Below are 19,084 nucleotides of genomic sequence, written 5' to 3'. Positions count from 1 at the left end.
TGCTGGGACTGAGATGCAACCTGAGGAAATACTACAGGTATACAAAAGTGAACAACAGAGAGCTCTGGGTGAGTTGGGCGCCTACTCACCTGGAATGACTCCCCAGTGCGCGACCTGTTGCCTCGAACCCCTGGAGACCCTCCCCAGCACCTAGCCGCAGTGTGTCCTCTACGACCACAGTTGGTGCAGGGGACGGCCTCCCTCGGAATCTCTCTCCTCCTCTCTCTAGCGCCAGCACCCCCGAGCTCCATAGGGCTCGCCTCGGAGGTGCTGGGGGATGGAATGGACGGCCCCAACTCTGGACGTCCGCGGGTGGCCAGCAGGGTATCCAGACAGATTGACATGTCCACCAACTGGTCGAAGGTTAGATTGGTGTCCCTGCAGGCCAACTCTCGTCGAACGTCCTCACGCAGGCTACACCGATAGTGGTCGATGAGGGCCCTCTCATTCCACCCCGCATCCGCCGCTAGAGTCCAGAAGTCCAGGGCGAACTCCTGTGCGCTCCTCTTCCCCTGTCGAAGGTGGAACAGACACTCCCCCGCCGCTTTACCCTCAGGGGGATGATCGAAAACAGCCCTGAAGCGGCGGGAGAACTCCGCGTAGCTGATGGTGGTGGCGTCTATTCCCCTCCATTCGGCATTGGCCCACTCCAACTCCTTGCCGGAGAGACAGGAGATGAGGGCGGAAACGCTCTCGTATCCCGAGGGCGCCGGGTGTATGGTTGCCAGGTAGAGTTCCACTTGAAGGAGGAACCCCTGACACCCGGCTGCGGTGCCATCATATGCCCTCGGGAGCGAGAGCCGAATCCCACTGGACTCCGGAGCTGGTATGGTGGGGCTGACCGATGGTGGTGGTAAGGAAGGAGGAGGTGTGGGCAAGCCTCCTCTCTCCCATCGGCGCAGGGTGTTCATTACTGAAGTAATTGAACAACATACAAAATAAATGGCCTCGAAACACCGAAGGCGAACTAATACGCGAATTGTGTAAAAACACTCACAAACAAAAGTACCGAACCTCGAAACAAACGACAGGCGGACAATAACACACAACTACAAAACATAACACAGGGAAACTTATAGGTGACATAATCATGACAGAATACGAAACAGGTGCACTAAACTAGACATGACAAAACAAACATCGAAAACATAAAACGGTGGCAGCTAGTACTCCGGGGACGACGAACGCCGAAGCCTGCCCGAACAAGGAGGAGGAGCAGCCTCGGCGGTATTCGTGACAGCGCCACAGTCAGGCAGAAACATCTCAATGTTCTATCATAAAGTGAGAACAATTAGTTTCCCTGGCTGATATGGCTGCAATTTAGAAATACTATAACAGTAAATTAATAGATGACATTCACTGCTATAAACCTGTCTCCAATATAATCGCATAGTTTACACAGAACAACCGCGGACCTTTGACAAATACATCTCTGTGTGAAAAGGCGTCCCATGGTCTTTTTGTCAACAAACTCTGTCCACTGGGGCATGGCTTACAGAGCGCTCTTTGAAATAAGCACTCGTATCGCCTTATTCCAACCGATCAAGTTATCTCACCACACAGGAACCTATTTCAGTCCAAGTCAAGCACTGGTCTGCATGCCAATCATTTTTACATTTACATTTACGTCATTTAGCTGACGCTCTTATCCAGAGCGACTTACAGTTAGTGCATACATTATTATTTTCATACTGGCCCCCCGTGGGAAACGAACCCACAACCCTGGCGTTGCAAACACCATGCTCTATCAACTGAGCTACCTCCCTGCCTGCCATTCCCTCCCCTACCCTGGACGACGCTGGGCCAATTGTGCGCCGCCCCATTGGTCTCCCGGTTGCGGCCGGCTACAGCAGAGCCTGGATTCGAACCAGGATCTCTAGTGGCACAGCTAGCACTGCGATGCAGTGCCTTAGACCACTGCGCCACTGATCTCAATCAGTTTCATAGGAATATGCATTTAGATATTCTTCGATTACTGTTTCGTGAGCGAATTAGAGCAGATGGTGTTAAACTATAAGCCATCAGTTCAGCTAAACCTAGGGTATGGCAAAGTGGGGTGTGTAGAAATACACCCACCAGTTGAAGCTCATTTACTGTACTTCTACATAATGTTTTTACTCTAAAATGCTATTTGGAGAACAGCAAAAACAAACAAAAATGTCCACCAGACATTTATCACCACAATATTAGGTTTATATTAGATTTAAAGGTCTTTGGAATGGCGTGTACAATATACTACTCAACAAACTCGACCAAGGAGAATCTTAACCCTCCCGTTGTCCTAGGGTCAAAATGACACGCCACTGTGTTGAACCAACTTTATTTAATTTTTATATTTTTTGGATCATTTGTGAGAAGGAGGCAGTGATACTTTCTTTAAAGTCTCACTACCTCCTTCTCACAAATGATCCCAAAAATATAAAAATTTTATAAAGTTGGTTCAACACAGTGGCAGGTCATTTTGACCCTAGGACAACGGGAGGGTTAAATCTACACATTAAGGGCGCGCCTGTAATTCTCCACAACTGAATGGGCAGTGCCTCCGTACAGGTAGGCATAGTGGAGCTCCGTGGGGTGTGGCTGAATGGACAGCGTCTCTGTCTAGTAGCCAACTTTTAGAATTAGGCTATTCAGTTTGTGGGTAGTTAGACATTTTCTGTGCACAGTTGAGTTGCCTACAATGCTTATATGAAAATCATAACTGGCACGCAGATCTTTAGAAATTGTAGGATAAATTGTCACTCATATGAAAAAGTTTGCAGACCCCCTGCTATAGGCTATAGGAAGTCATCCTTGTGTAATGGTGCGTACATTGTACTATGACAGTGTAATTGTCTCTTGCGCTTCCCACCAAAATTGTTGCTCTGCATTCAGAGATGTTCCTTATGTGTGCGCCCAGCTCATTGTTGTATTAGCCTGTCTACATTATTCGCCAGGGAAGGGAAACATTCTGCGAATATTGAAGCATTGCATCAACCAGGTGTTTCTGAGAATATTGAAACATTGTATCAACGAACGAGGTGGCTCTGAGAATATTAAAACATTTTGTATCAACAAGATTACTCCGAGAATATGAATATTGCAACATAGTAGTCAATGCGGAGGCAGCCCGCGAAATTTTTTCACCAAGCCAGCTTGTCTCTGTCTGATATTATTGGGTGCTCATTATATACAAAAGATAAACAGCAAGATTGATCTGTTAGAGTATCTACATTTAATTCAGGAAGATGGACAAGCAAGCCTGATAGAGTGAGAGGTGGAAATGCATTATACCAGAGGCAGGTAAGGTACAGGTAGGGATGCAGGCAGATGATGATGATGATGTAGGCCTACAGCAAGAAGTTAAAAAAGTTAGCCCAACTAGGTAATCATTAATTATTTGCATTATCTCAATTATCATTCTGTCACTGTATGACAATGCACATTTGTTATAGTCTACAATGGTTATTGTCTTTGAAGCCAAAAACAAGACATGTATTTTGGGGAAATGCTCTACATTTTGATGTTCAGTTCTTTATCGTCATACCAATAGGCCTACATGTAACCAAAATTCCACTAGCCTACTGGACAAATACATTAAAATAACAATTAGGCTTACAGCTATCACAACCTATATTTTAATAGCAATAAAACAGCCTTCTTGAGGCTGATTTAGAGCCTATGCCCACAGCAGACAGGCGACATACAGTGAGGAAAGAAAGTATTTGATTTTGTACGTTTTCCCACTGACAAAGACATGATCAGTCTATAATTTTAATGGTAGGTTTATTTGAACAGTGAGAGACAGAATAACAACAAAAAAATCCAGAAAAACGCATCTTATAAATTGATTTGCATTTTAATGAGGGAAATAAGTATTTGATCCCTCTGCAAAACATGACTTAGTACTTGGTGGCAAAACCCTTGTTGGCAATCACAGAGGTCAGAAGTTTCTTGTAGTTGGCCACCAGGTTTGCACACATCTCAGGAGAGATTTTGTTCCACTCCTCATTGCAGATCTTCTCCAAGTCATTAAGGTTTCAAGCCTGACATTTGGCAACTCGAACCTTCAGCTCCCTCCACAGATTTTCTATGGGATTAAGGTCTGGAGACTGGCTAGGCCACTCCAGGACCTTAATGTGCTTCTTCTTGAGCCACTCCTTTGTTGCCTTGGCCGTGTGTTTTGGCTCATTGTCATGCTGGAATACCCATCCATCACCCCTTTTCAATGCCCTGGCTGAGGGAAGGAGGTTCTCACCCAAGATTTGACGGTACATGGCCCCGTCCATCGTCCCTTTGATGCGGTGAAGTTGTCCTGTCCTCTTAGCAGAAAAACACCCCCAAAGCATAATGTTTCCACCTCCATGTTTGACGGTGGGGATGGTGTTCTTGGGGTCATAGGCAGCATTCCTCCTCCTCCAAACACGGCGAGTTGAGTTGATGCCAAAGAGCTCCATTTTGGTCTCATCTGACCACAACACTTTCACCCAGTTCTCCTCTGAATCATTCAGATGTTCATTTGCAAACTTCAGACGGGCCTGTATATGTGCTTTCTTGAGCAGGGGGACCTTGCGGGCGGTGCAGGATTTCATTCCTTCACGGCGTAGTGTGTTACCAATTGTTTTCTTGGTGACTATGGTCCCAGCTGCCTTGAGATCATTGACAAGATCCTCCCGTGTAGTTCTGGGCTGATTCCTCACCGTTCTCATGATCATTGCAACTCCATGAGGTGAGATCTTGCATGGAGCCCCAGGCCGAGGGAGATTGACAGTTATTTTGTGTTTCTTCCATTTGCGAATAGTCGCACCAACTGTTGTCACCTTCTCACCAAGCTGCTTGGTGATGGTCTTGTAGCCCATTCCAGCCTTGTGTAGGTCTACAATCTTGTCCCCGACATCCTTGGAGAGCTCTTTGGTCTTGGCCATGGTGGAGAGTTTGGAATCTGATTGATTGATTGCTTCTGTGGACAGGTGTCTTTTATACAGGTAACAAACTGAGATTAGGAGCACTCCCTTTAAGAGTGTGCTCCTAATCGCAGCTCGTTACCTGTATAAAAGACACCTGGGAGCCAGAAATCTTTCTGATTGAGAGGGGGTCAAATACTTATTTCCCTCATTAAAATGCAAATCAATTTATAACATTTTTGACATGCGTTTTTCTGGATTTTTTCGTTGTTATTCTGTCTCTCACTGATCAAAGAAACCTACCATTACAATTAAAGACTGATAATTTCTTTGTCAGTGGGCAAACGTACAAAATCAGCAGGGGATCAAATACTTTTTTCCCTCACTGTAGGCCTATAGGCTATTTCATCGTTGGATGGGCTAAATAATGTTAAGCTATTTTGTGACAATGTAATTTTGTTACAAATTTCTATAGGCCTATATTTAAACAAAATTGCATTGAAACAAATTCATAGATCATATGATTTACCGTCCGTAAGCTAGGACGTTTTGTACTGATTCCTATGTTGTTGATGTAAAGAATATATGTTGGTCTGTGGTGTGTAATGAGGAGCAAACAGACACTGCACTTGACACATTTATGAAATAGCTTATTTCAGTTACTAATAAGCATGCACCCATTAAGAAAATGACTGTAAAAAGTGTTAGATCCCCGTGGATTGATGAGGAATTGAAAAATTGTATGGTTGAGAGGGATGAGAGGGATGAGGTAAAAGGAATGGCAAATAAGTCTGGCTGCACAACCGATTGGCAAACGTATTGCAAATTGAGAAATCATGTGACAAAACTGAATAAAAAGAAGAAGAAACAACACTATGAAACAAGGATAAATGACATAAAGAATGATAGTAAAAAGCTTTGGAGCACCTTAAATGAAATTATGGGAAAAAAGGCAAACTCAGCTCCATCATTCATTGAATCAGATGGCTCATTCATCACAAAACCAATTTATATTGCTAACTACTTTAATACTTTTTTCATTGGTAAGATTAGCAAACTTAGGCATGACATGCCAGCAACAATTGCTGACACTACACATCCAAGTATATCTGACCAAATTATGAAAGACAAGCATTGTAATTTTGAATTCCGTAAAGTGAGTGTGGAAGAGGTGAAACAATTATTGTTGTCTATTAACAATGACAAGCCACATGGGTCTTACAACTTGGATGGAAAATTACTGAGGATAATAGTGGACGATATTGCCACTCCCATTTGCCATATTTTCAATTTAAGCCCACTAATTTAAGCCCACCAAGGCTTGGAGGGAAGCAAAAGTCATTCCGCTACCTAAGTATAGTAAAGCCCCCTTTACTGGCTCAAATATCCGACCAATTAGCCTGTTACCAACCCTTATTAAACTATTGGAAAAAATTGTGTTTGACCAGATACAATGCTATTTTACAGTAAACAAATTGACAACAAACTTTCAGCATGCTTATAGAGAAGGACATTCAACAAGCACAGCACTTACACAAATGACTGATGATTGGCTGAGAGAAATTGATGATAAAAAGATTGTGGGGGCTGTTTTGTTAGACTTCAGTGCGGCTTTTGACATTATCGATCATAGTCTGCTGCTGGAAAAACGTATGTGTTATCGCTTTACACCCCCTGCTATAATGTGGATAAAGAGTTACTTGTCTAACAGAACACAGAGGGTGTTCTTTAATGGAAGCCTCTCAAACTTAATTTGGGTTGAATCAGGAATTCCCCAGGGCAGCTGTTTGGGCACCTTACTTTTTTCCATCTTTACTAACAACATGCCATTGGCTTTGAGTAAAGCCAGTAATGTATATGTATGCGGATGACTCAACACTATACACGTCAGCTGCTACAGCAACTGAAATAACTGCAACACTTAACAAAGAGCTGCAGTTAGTTTCGGAATGGGTGGCAAGGAATAAGTTAGTCCTAAATATTTCCAAAACTAAAAGCACTGTATTTGGGTCAAATCATTCACTAAACCCTAAACCTCAACTACATCTCGTAATGAATAATGTGGAAATTGAGCAAGTTGAGGTGACTAAACTGCTTGGAGTAACCCTGGATTGTAAACTGTCATGGTCAAAGCATATTGATACAACAGTAGTTAAGATGGGGAGAAGTATGTCCATAATTAAGTGCTGCTCTGCCTTCTTAACAACACTATCACCAGGGCAGGTCATACAGGCCCTAGTGTGGTCAGGTGACACAAAGAGGGACTTGGGAAAATTGCAGTTGGCTCAGAACAGGGAAGCACGGCTGGATGTTAAAAGTACATGGAGAGCTAACATTATCCCATTATCCCAGAAACCCTAGACCCTACTCCAATTTGCATACCGCCCCAACAGATCCACAGATGATGCAATCTCTATTGCACTCCACACTGCCCTTTCCCACCTGGACAAGAGGAACACCTACGTGAGAATGCTATTCATTGACTACAGCTCAGCGTTCAACACCATAGTGCCCTCAAAGCTCATCACTAAGCTAAGGATCCTGGGACTAAACACCTCCCTCTGCAACTGGATCCTGGACTTCCTGATGGGCCGCCCCCAGGTGGTAAGGGTAGGTAACAACACATCTGCCACGCTGATCCTCAACACGGGGGCCCTTCAGGGGTGCATGCTCAGTCCCCTCCTGTACTCCCTGTTCACCCATGACTGCATGGCCAGGCACGACTCCAACACCATCATTAAGTTTGCCAACAACACAACAGTGGTAGGCCTGATCACCGACAACGATGAGACAGCCTATAGGGAGGAGGTCAGAGACCTGGCCGTGTGGTGCCAGGATAACAACCTCTCCCTCAACGTGACCAAGACAAAGGAGATGATTGTGGACTGCAGGGAAAAAAAGAGGACTGAGCACGCCCCCATTCTCATCAACAGGGCTGTAGTGGAACAGGTTGAGAGCTTCAAGTTCCTTGGTGTCCACATCACCAACGAACTATCATGGTCCAAATACACCAAGACAGTTGTGAAGAGGGCACGACAAAGCCTATTCCCCCTCAGGAGACTGAAAAGATTTGGCATGGGTCCTCAGATCCTCAAAAAGTTGCACCATCGAGAGCATCCTGACTGGTTGCATCACCGCCTGGTATGGCAACTGCTCAGCCTCCGACCGCAAGGCACTACAGAGGGAAGTGCGTACGGCCCAGTACATCACTGGGGCCAAGCTTCCTGCCATCCAGGACCTCTATACCAGGCGGTGTCAGAGGAAGGTCCTCAAAATTGTCAAAGACTCCAGCCACTCTAGTCATAGACTGTTCTCTCTGCTACCGCACGGCAAGCGGTATCGGAGCGCCAAGTCTAGGTCCAAAAGGCTTCTCAACAGCTTCTACCCCCAAGCCATAAGACTCCTGAACAGCTAATCATGGCTACCCGGACTATTTGCACCCCCACCCCATCTTTTTACGCTGCTGCTACTCTGTTAATTATTTATGCATAGTCACTTTAACTCTACCCACATGTACATATTACCTCAACTACCTCAACTAGCCGGTTCCCCCACACATTGACTCTGCACTTGTACCCTGTATATAGCCTTTCTACTGTTATTTTATTTTACTTCTGCTCTTTTTTTCTCAACACTTTTTTGTTGTTGTTGTTGTTTTATTTTACTTTTTTATTAAGAAATAAATGCATTGTTGGTTAAGGGCTGCAAGTAAGCATTTCACGGTAATATCTACACCTGTTGTATTTGGCGCATGTGGCAAATAACATTTGATTTGATTTGATTTGAACATTAATGACATGCATGTTAGTCTCTCCTGGCTTAGAGTGGAAGAGAGATTGACTTCATCACTGCTTGTTTTTTAAGAGGTGTTGACAAGCTGAATGTACCGAGCTGTCTGTTTGAAATGCTGGCACACAGCTCGGACACCCATGCATACCCCATGAGACATGCCACCAGAGGTCTCTTCACTGTCCCCAAGTCCAGAACAGACTACGGGAAACGTGCAGTACTATATAGAGCCATGACTACATGGAACTCTATTCCACATCATGTAACTCAGTCAAGCAGTAAAATCAGATTTAAAAACAGATAAAATTGCACTTTATGGAACAGCGCGGACTATGAAGAGACACACACACATACACACAGGCACACACACAGCATTTGCAAACACATGCTAACACACACACTATACACACACACATTTTAATATTGTTATTTTGCTGTATTATTGATTATGTATTGTAAATATGTTATGGTAGAGTAGTGTGTAATAATGTGTTGTGTTATGTATTGTTTTATTGTATGTCAATTGTGATTGGACCCCAGGAAGAGTAGCTGCTGCCTTGGCAGCTGCTAATGGGGATCCGTAATAAATAAAAATACAAAAGGGTGCCACTATATGGTTTGATGCGTCTTTGCGGTATTCTTGGGCTTCTCCATGGTAATCCCTTATTAAGTCCGAACAGCCTCAGATCATATATTTAGGCCTGTAATAAGCTCCTATATGTCCGCTCATTATGACATTTATAATGCAAATATGTGGAGGCGTTACATGAACAAAACGTGTGCGCTATAGGCTTGCTTATAACCAATTTGTTTATCATCTCAGGCACTGGCCTCTAATTGGCACTGACCTGTTTTACCTGTATTCTGACCGGTTCAGGGTCCTGGACAGCGTTGATAAAAAGACGCAGGTGTAGAGTGTTCTGGATGAGAGGCAACGGGCGAGACAATTATAGCCACTATTATAGAGACTTAGCCTAAGTAATTGAGATAGGCAGTGCTATTGTTTTGGAGAGCTTGTTCACTCTGTAGGTCTCGACAGGGAAGTTTTGTCAGCAGACCTCCATCTGACATTTCTACATTGGCTGGTTACCTGTATTAAAAGGCGGTGTTTCGAAACAGAGGCGCGTAACTCCGGGGAGGAGAAACATGACCTCTGCTCGGAGCCCAGGACGAGAGACGGAAGAGGGAGGCTACAGGATACAAAGCTATCCAGCTCTGCTGTTGAGACATGGTCATTTCCGAACCTACCTACTAATACAGCGTGAGTTATTTAGGCTATATGTCATCCTGTTGACTTGTATACCTAACTGTTCGTTGTCCCTCCAGTCTCCGCATTGCCTGCTAGCCTAATATGGAGGATGTCGACCAACGAATGAGCGAACAGGCTGCCTCTCCAACACCCAGACACGGATCTTCACCTTGAATCTCAGAATGCCACTACTACGCGTGACAGCAGCCTTCCAGACAACGCTCTCTAGCCCTGCTAACTTAGGCCTACCTCAAACTTTGGGGTAAGTGAGCTCAAGTAGCCTTTGAGTCCAGCGGGACAGATCCACAGTCAATAGGCCTATGGACGCAATTAGGCCTAAAGCTTGACCGAAACTACTGGTAGGCTATTTAGACGGACACCATGCAATACTGCATAAACCCTGTCCTCTATTATAAACTATAGGCTACCGTAGGCCTATTAATATGTAGCTTAATCGAATCGTACGCTATTGTCCAGTCAAAGTAACGTGTATTTCCATGAAACATTTGCCCCACAATATTGCAAAAATACCATAACTTGTGAAATCGTTGGGAAGTAATTTATCTGACACCTCTGATCACATAGGCCTAGGCCTAATATCTTGCTCCATCTGTGTCACAGATGCGGGGCAATAGCAAAATAGCTGGAAATTCGGGAAGCGTGGAATTCTACAAAACAGCTGCTGGTTGTCAAAGAAAGAGCAGCGCAGAGAGATGCAGAGGAAAGGCCGTTTTACGTTGTTCGATATCCACTTGTAGGCGTAGGATACTTTTTCTCCATCATATGGCGAGCCACTATGTGCCCCTGCAACGGCATAGTAGCCTACATAATTGGAAAAATAAGCATTGTAAACCATAGCCTAGCCTACCTCATTGCCAATTTGGTTTTCGAAGTGTGAGGCACTTTCCCCGGGACTGTCTGGAGAACACTGGAGGTGACAGTCCATGAGAGACGACTGATCAGGGCCTAGTTTCCCAGTTGTGATGTAACTTACAGGGGCAATCAGCAGTTACCACATCAATTTTGGGATTTATACATTAATTATATGTACCCATTGATTCTTAAAGAATATAACTTGTAAATGCATCATGAGTACCCCATCGGAACCCAAAATATACGCTTGCTTTATTCGGTTTGTGAACAAAACATCTAAACAAACATGTAGTGTCGAGAAAACGATGCTAATTATGCTGTGAGAACAAGGAAATCCGCTGACACTGTACTTTGATTATAAAGGTTTATTATATCAAAGGATTCCAGCGTCAATTTACAGATATCTGCCGATATCTGGAGAATAACCGGCTCCAATCTCTAATATGTTATTCTCCCCGTCCTTTGTCCCAAACCATAGTATATATCCTATGTAACCTGATATGGGTGTTTTCCCCTACAGACCAATCCCAGGACTCCACCTAACAGACTTCCTCTGCTTTAGGGTGCCCCTATAGAACTACTCTCCAGATGCTCCCTTAAGCTAAGTCAACATCCTCTAAGACCATTTGCAACCATTAGCAAAGTCATAATTTGTTCAGATACCACAAACACTAGCTTTAAAACATGGCTAAAAACAGAATTTTGACAACATGGATGGTCAGTCCTTGCATCCAAAGCCCTGTCTATTAATTTGAGACTGGTATAATTTCTCCAGCTCCATCCTTTAGCTTTTTACCGAACCAGGGGTGGGAGTTCCGCTTTGTTATTGTTTCTACTGCTGATTGCCCCTTTAAGCATTACGACGGTTGTACCAAATACATCGTTATTTACTATCCAACTTTTTAAGTGTTTCGCAAACAAGCACATAGAGTGAAACTGTAAGAGCGACAGCTAAGAGTGTCGTTGGGGGCACATTAGGTTTTTCACGATTCTGTTGGGGGAGCTGTCCAGTTCCCTGGTGCTGAAATCGATGCCGCTTGCGTCATAAGCAAACACGACTAATAGCCCACATTTCATGTGAAACGGAGACCTATACATTTTTCAGATTAGTTATTATGAATGAAAATAAATAACACCATAATCTATTTTCGTCATGTAATGTTGATTAATTTTAAGATTTGAACCCCGGTTGTCTTCTTTCCTCCACAGTACTTTAGCACACTGCACCACAATGTTTTGACTTCTGTGTTATGTCCTGATCTCTGTTTTTTTTTAACTCTATGATGTATTTATGTTTTTCTGTTTTGTATATAATGTTTCCATGTCTAGATGTTCACCTATGTCTGGCCCACGGGGGGCCAGTATGAAAATGTATGCACTCACTAACTGTAAGTCGCTCTGGATAAGAGCGTCTGCTAAATGACTAAAATGTAAAATGTAGATGTTTTAGGGACTACAGTTGGAAATGAGCTTATTTGTACCTGCCAAATAAACTTATCAATAAAATGAATATCTGTCGGTTTCCTTTTAGCCCGCAAATATATACAATAACTAACCCTCTACTGCACACATTTTGTTTTTTCATTTAAAAAATAATAATAATCTGAGGACGTGTCCATCCCCAAGGACCTGGAGAAAACTCCCCACTGCGTAAAAGTATAAGGCTGTTAGAAGCTGCACCTCAGCACTCAGCGCAAAGTTGCAGCGGGTTGGTTGGCTGATTGAGGGGGACACGAGGTCGAGCAGTCTGACTATCATTTATTCTATATTTTTGCCCATCATTGTGAGTGCAACGGGCTCAGGTTGTTGAGAATATGCGCATTTATATACACCAACGGACTGCGCGGCGGGTTATCTTGGAGAGTAACAATCTGCTGAATAGCAGCCATACAGTATACTGTATTATTGTTGTTCTGCTGATGTCTTACAATGGCTTGGCGCTTATAGTGTTCCAGGTTTTTCCAATTTGTACTGGATAAGATTTAGCTTGGGTTAAAACTAATCTTGACAAAATGTTACAAATACCCATTTCAAATATGACACTGAACAAAAATATAAATGCAACATGTAAAGTGTTGGTCCCATGTTTCATGAGCTGAAATAAAAGATCCCAGAAATGTTCCATACATACAAAAAGCTTATTTCTCTCAGATGTTGTGCTCAAATGTGTTTACATCCCTGTTTGTGAGCATTTCTCCTTTGCCAAGATAATCCATCCACCTGACAGGTGTGGCATATCAAGAAGCTGATTAAACAGCATGATCATTACACAAGTGCACCTTGTGCTGGGGACAATAAAAGGCCACTCTAAAATTTGCAGTTTTGTCACACAACACAATGCCACAGATGTCTCAAGTTTTGAGGGAGCGTGCAATTGGCATGCTGACTGCAGGAATGTCCACCGGAGCTGTTGCCAGATAATTTAATGTTAATTTCTCTATCGTAAGCCACCTTGTCATGTCATTTTAGAGAATGTGTACGTCCAACCGGCCTCACAACCGCAGACCACATGTAACCACGGCAGCCTAGGACCTCCACATCCGGCTTCTTCACCTGCGGGATCGTATGAGACCAGCCACCCGGACAGCTGATGAAACTGTGGTTTGCACAACCGAAAGATGTCTGCACAATAGGGGTGTAACGATTCGTTTTAACAACGATTCGATTTGTATCACGATTCGTGGTTGTCGATACGATTCAAGGACGATATTGGTTCATTTAGAACGATACGATCCGAAACGATTCAGTGACTTGAAATCGATTCAGTAACCTTTTAGCCAAAAAATTCAACCAGTGTGACTGAAATAAATACCTGGATACTGGACAGTGCAGGTGAAGTTTCCTAGATTCCTGTTTCTTGTAATGGAATCAGGTATCAATTAATTATGAATATAAATAAACAAGTAAACAACAATGAATGGCAAATGCATTCACATTTTATTTGAATAAAGTGCAAACAACACTTTAGGTTGAATTAACAGGAAGTTAAAATTGTCTGATCTCATTTTCAATATTCAATACATTTTCAATAAAAGTACAGTAAGTGCAACCAACATTTCAACAGTAGGTTTACCTGCTACTTCTGCTTTTGTTTTTCAACATAAAAATATTACAATATTAATATCAAAAATAAAGTGCAACCAACATCTCTTCAGGTTGAATAAAGAGTAGGTTTACCTGCTACTTCTGCTTTTGTTTTTCAACATGAAAATATTCAATATTAATATCAAAAATAAAGTGCAACCAACATCTCTTCAGGTTGAATTAACAGTAGGTTTACCTGCTACTTCTGCTTTTGTTTTTCAACATTACAATACAAATACAGTATTAATATCAAAAATAAAGTGCAACCAACATTTCTTCAGGTTGAATGAGCAGTGGATGAACCTGCTACTACTCTCATTTTAATAAACAAACAATATTCAACAAAAGATCAAGTGTAACCTACTAGGCTACTCTTCAATGACTACAGATTTTTTTTCAAAAATATCAACTGATCAACATGATCTGGCCGCAGAACACTTCTCTGTGCGTTCACTATGTCGCCAGCAGTACTAAAAACTTGTTCTGCTGGCACACTGGTGCCTGGAATGCACAGGTACCGTTTAGCAAGGGTGGAAAGTACAGGTAGCTCTTTCTCCTGAGATCTCCACCACTTCATGGCATTTTCAGTCAAAGGCAACGCATCTTTTGCTCGGTACCTTAACACCTCTGCTCTGGCTGTCTCGCTTGTGGATTTTCTTTCTCTTTGGGTGAAGGAATCGCCAAACAGCGCATCTAAGGCTTTCTTCTTACAAGGAGGTGACTCATTTGGAGCTACAATATAAGAAATATATTTCAAAATATAGTCATGTTTCTCATTAATACAAAACAACAACAATCTTTTATTGGTATCACATGAAACACACCTGTGGTCTCTTCATTGAATCCTGACAGCTTTGTGCTTGAGCTTCCCTCGTCTTCCTCCTGATTTCCCATTGCTTGCATCTATTGATGTAAGAATGTGTGAACTGTTCAAATTTCTGCTCTGTAATACTGCACACATAAATTTAGAGGAAGATAAAGAACAGATGAGATTTGAGAGAGGACAAATGAAAGGGGAGAAGAGAAAAGAGCAGAGGAAAGAGGAGAGAAGAGTTACCTGGTGGGACACTTCTGCCTCAAAAACCAGTTTTGTGTAGACCTGTTCTCTGTCCTCTTTTTCCAGGTAGGGCAGTTCTTTAAATCGCGGGTCCAACGCTGATGCTGTTTAAAGAACAAGAATATTGCATTCATTGCATTATTAAATTAAGTTGACCTGAAATTGCAAGTGATGACCACCTCCTCATACACAAAATAATCAGAAGATTAAACTTTAGTATGTTTAAAAGAAATGTGGCACAGTGATGATGTAAAGCCACCATGAACTAAGAATTGTATTGCAGATATCTTGTTTACTTTTCCATATGAAAAAACAACTCAAATTCAAACTTGAAAACGCAAAGGTGTGGCATTTTACAAATTAATACAGTCTAATAACCTAAAATATTAACCAAGTTGATTTTAATTAAGACTCCAAATTAATTACCTATGTTGAGAGCATCTTGGGTGCCTCTGTAGCGTGTGGAGAGGTCACTGGCCATCACCCTCTTAATCTCTGCAACCAGGGTTGAGTCGTCTTCGCATGGCTGTAGGTGTTTCAGCAGTTTTGCTTGAAGAGGAGCAATTACAGAGAGAGTTGGCTGGTCTTCTTCACACATCACAGTGGTTGCCATTTTGACAGGACCCATCAACTGAACAATGTCATCCATGTTGGCAATATCACTCTCACTCAGCGTGCCTACATCTGTGACCCCCTTTCGTAGATCCTTGGACATCAGAGTTGCCATTATAGCTGGCTGTTGTTCCAAAAAACGTTCAAGCATTTCGAATGAACTGTTCCATCTGGTGATTATGTCTTGGATCAGTTTATGTTTTGGTAAATCCATCAGAGTTTGTTTTTCCTGTAGGGCGTGACATGCAATCGGGCTGCGGTGAAAATATCCAACAATTTTTCGCACTTTCCCCAACAACCTGGAAGCACGGTCCACCCCCAAACCCTTCTGCGAGGCAAGGTTGAGTGTATGTGCGAAGCAGGTAATGTGTGGACTGAACTGGGCTTCTGCACCGGCCACAATCATATTCCTGGCGTTATCTGTGACAATGGCAGGATTCTTGTCGTAGATTTTCCACTCCATGCAGGCTTCACGCAGTAACGCGCCAATATTTTTACCAGTATGGGCTTCATTTAAAACTCTGGTTAGCAGAACAAAGGTCTTCATTTTCCACTCCGGATCAATGTGATGAGAGGTAATTGTCACATACCCTTGATTTGAGCATGACGTCCAGCCATCTGTCGTTATCGCTACTCGTTCAGCTTGAGAAAGCGACAGCTTCACATCATTCTTAGTACTTTCGTACAATGCAGGAATAACCTTTTCTGAGAAGTGTGGTCGGCTTGGTATTGTGTACCTTGGCTCCAATGTTTGAATCATTTCACGGAATCCCGGATTTTCAACCACACTGTAGGGTCGCATGTCTTTGCAGATAAACTTGGCAATTGTTGCCGTGATGTTTTTCGCCCGAGCTGAGTTTTGGCCTAGTCTCTGACTAAACATGCAGGCGAGACCTGAGGCTTCTGCAGAGTTGACTTTACCTTTCGCTGCTGTAGCAGCGGGAACGCTGCAAGAGGTGCCTGGACGGTCGGTGTTGTGTGAAATCCCATGGCGCCTTAGTAGGTGGTTGGAGAGATTTGTCATGTTGCCATTGTACTTTACTTGACCTTTACATATCCTACAAACAGCGAGCGACTTATTTAGAACATCTCCGTCTTTGCAAAAGCCAAAGTGTTTCCACACACTGGACCGCAATGGTGGCTTGATAATTTCTCGCTCGTCGGCTTCTCCTCTGTCGTCCGCCATGCTATGTTTTGTTGTCTTTGCGCCTTTGCGCTGCTGCTGGCGCGGGGCGATGATGTCACGGATAGGCAGACTGAATCGAGTAATGTTTAAAGCCTTTATCATTAAAAGTGCTAAGAAAAAACATCCATATAAAGTCTGACGTGCTTAAATCCAATGGGTTATTTCCTAGTATCAATACAATCGATTTATTACATTTTAAAACGATGTTAGATTGATATATGTTGTCCAAAAGGCCAACTCGCCGAGCACAGATCGATGTAGTTGGATCATAGGAATATAAATCGATACATCGATGTAGTAGATGGATCGTTACACCCCTACTGCACAAACTGTCAGATACCGTCTCAGGGAAGCTCATCTGCATGCTCGTCGTCCTCACCAGGGTCTTGACCTGAATGCAGTTCGGGGTCTAACCGACTTCAGTGGGCAAATGCTGACCTTCAATGGCCACTGGCATGCTGGAGAAGTGTGCTCTTCATGGATGAATCCCGGTTTCAACTGTACCAGGCAGATGGCAGACAGCGTGTTTGGCATCGTGTGGGCGAGTGGTTTGCTGATGTCAACATTGTGAACAGAATGCCCCATGGTGGCGGTGGGGTTATGGTATGGGCAGGCATACGCTACAGACAACGAACATAATTGCATTTTATCGATGGCAATTTAAATGCACAGAGATACCGTGACGGGATCCTAAGGCACATTGTCGTGCCATATATCCGCCGCCATCACCTCATGTTTCAGCATGATAATGTGCGGCCCCATGTCGCAAGGATCTGTACACAATTCCTGAAAGCTGAAAATGTCCCAGTTCTACCATGGCCTGCATACTCACCAGACATGTCACCCATTGAGCACGTTTGGGATGCTCTTGATCGACGTGTATGACAGCATGTTCCAGTTCCCGCCAATATCCAGCAACTTTGCACAGCCATTGAAGAAGAGTGGGACAACATTCCACAGGCCACAATCAACAGCAAAGGAGATGTGTTGCACTGCATGAGGCAAATGGTGGTCACACCAGATACTGACTGGTTTTCTGATCCACACCCCTACCTTTTTTTTAAGGCATCTGTGACCAACAGACGCATATCTGTATTCCAGTCATGTGAAATCCATAGATTAGGGCCTAATGAATTTATTTCAATTGACTGATTTCCTTTTACGAACTGTAACTCAGTAAAATCTTTGAAATTGTTGCATGTTGCGTTTATATTTTTGTTCAGAGCCTATACATTACCCAAATGAAACATTTATTATTGTATGATCATTTCTATTTACACAAAACTCTTATAAATTGTTTTAGAATTATATCTTGTGAGGGAAGGCAGAAAATAAGCCTAACGGTGCACTTCAGCTGCTCTATGAGTGGTCTGGATCACTCATAGATGTGCAAGGGTTTCAAGAGCCACGTTACTAACGGAGGCTATGGGAAACACATCTGCTACTAAAGATGCATCGTAAGATGGTTTTAATGATGATTTTAACACTATACGAAGGCTCTGGGAAACGATGCCCAAAGCCCGGTTTGCCAAAAGCATCTTAAGGCCAAGTTCATTGTTAGAAACATAGTTTCTAAAGATACCAAGATGATTTTGGGAAACCGGGCCCTGGTCTTTACGCACCTTGCGCATCGGTGACCTATCCGTGAGCTATAGCGTATGACACGTTCTTTGAAACTCTCCGATGCGCAACGTGCGCATTGTTTTTCATCAGAGCTCTTTATTTTATTTATTTTTTTACATCATACCCTATTATTGATGTAGCATATAGGCTCATCACAAATGGCCAGATCCTGACATAGGCTAAACTAAAAACTGTTTTACATGGGTCATGACATGACCACTGTATAGATCATTGGTCATGACGCGCGAATTTCACCAGAATTTCACCCATGTGGCCATGTTGTCAAAGCTTGTAGGCGCTGAAGCTTGTGGTGATCGGTGGCATGTTATAGAACCTATCCACAATTATGTAGGCTACTGGTTAGTCGGTAAGGTTGTAAAAGTTGTGGGATTGACTGTCTCACTGATCTAGGCCAATTTGGACTCAGGACTGGTCACATGACCCACTACAGTGACTGTCAATCATCAAATCATTGGAATGAGAAACATAAAATAAAATATAATAAAATAACGCTTATCTGTTTATTCGATTACATATGCAGATCTAAAACATAAAGAAAGACCCATTTATCATTTTCTGTGTTGTCAGGAAGCCATGACTATTAATTGGCCAAAACGTACGATGCACGGGTTGAACAGAACCGAAAATTAAAAACACAACGTTTCAATAATCAAATCATTATTCCGTTTCTCTTTATTTAATATTTCCTTTAGACAATTAAACAAAAT

The 19,084-nt window shown here is 42.9% G+C and overlaps 1 protein-coding gene across 2 annotated transcripts; it reads right to left on the bottom strand.

Moving 5' to 3' along the window:
• Nucleotides 1-14,162: 14,162 nt before the first annotated feature.
• Nucleotides 14,163-15,980, bottom strand: LOC121574533 (E3 SUMO-protein ligase ZBED1-like). 2 transcript variants are annotated; one of them, XM_041887137.2, is made up of 4 exons: nt 15,362-15,980; nt 14,936-15,039; nt 14,703-14,781; nt 14,163-14,610 (listed from the first exon to the last, which is right to left on the bottom strand). In XM_041887137.2, the coding sequence occupies exons 1-4, from the start codon at nt 15,951-15,953 to the stop codon at nt 14,261-14,263; spliced, it is 1,125 nt and encodes a 374-aa protein (XP_041743071.2). In that variant the 5' UTR covers nt 15,954-15,980; the 3' UTR covers nt 14,163-14,260. The 2 variants fall into 2 exon arrangements, with proteins under 2 accessions (XP_041743071.2, XP_045078659.1); XM_045222724.1 differs by lacking the exon at nt 14,703-14,781.
• Between the last annotated feature and the right edge of the window lie 3,104 nt (nt 15,981-19,084).

The sequence above is a fragment of the Coregonus clupeaformis genome, chromosome 9 (assembly GCF_020615455.1).
Source record: "Coregonus clupeaformis isolate EN_2021a chromosome 9, ASM2061545v1, whole genome shotgun sequence".
NCBI classification, from domain to species: domain Eukaryota; kingdom Metazoa; phylum Chordata; class Actinopteri; order Salmoniformes; family Salmonidae; genus Coregonus; species Coregonus clupeaformis.
The sequence above is the reverse complement of the archived record's forward strand: the minus strand, read 5'-3'. Positions and strand labels throughout refer to the sequence as shown.

What these genes read in the sequence shown, in the direction of transcription:
- LOC121574533 (XM_041887137.2), bottom strand. Translation starts at nt 15,953, where the DNA reads ATGATTGTGGCCGGTGCAGAAGCCCAGTTCAGTCCACACATTACCTGC. An exon ending in CCAAGATGCTCTCAACATAG is followed by an intron (nt 15,040 to 15,361) that starts GTAATTAATTTG and finishes TTCTTTAAACAG; the next exon opens with CATCAGCGTTGGACCCGCGA. An exon ending in AGGCAGAAGTGTCCCACCAG is followed by an intron (nt 14,782 to 14,935) that starts GTAACTCTTCTC and finishes TTACATCAATAG; the next exon opens with ATGCAAGCAATGGGAAATCA.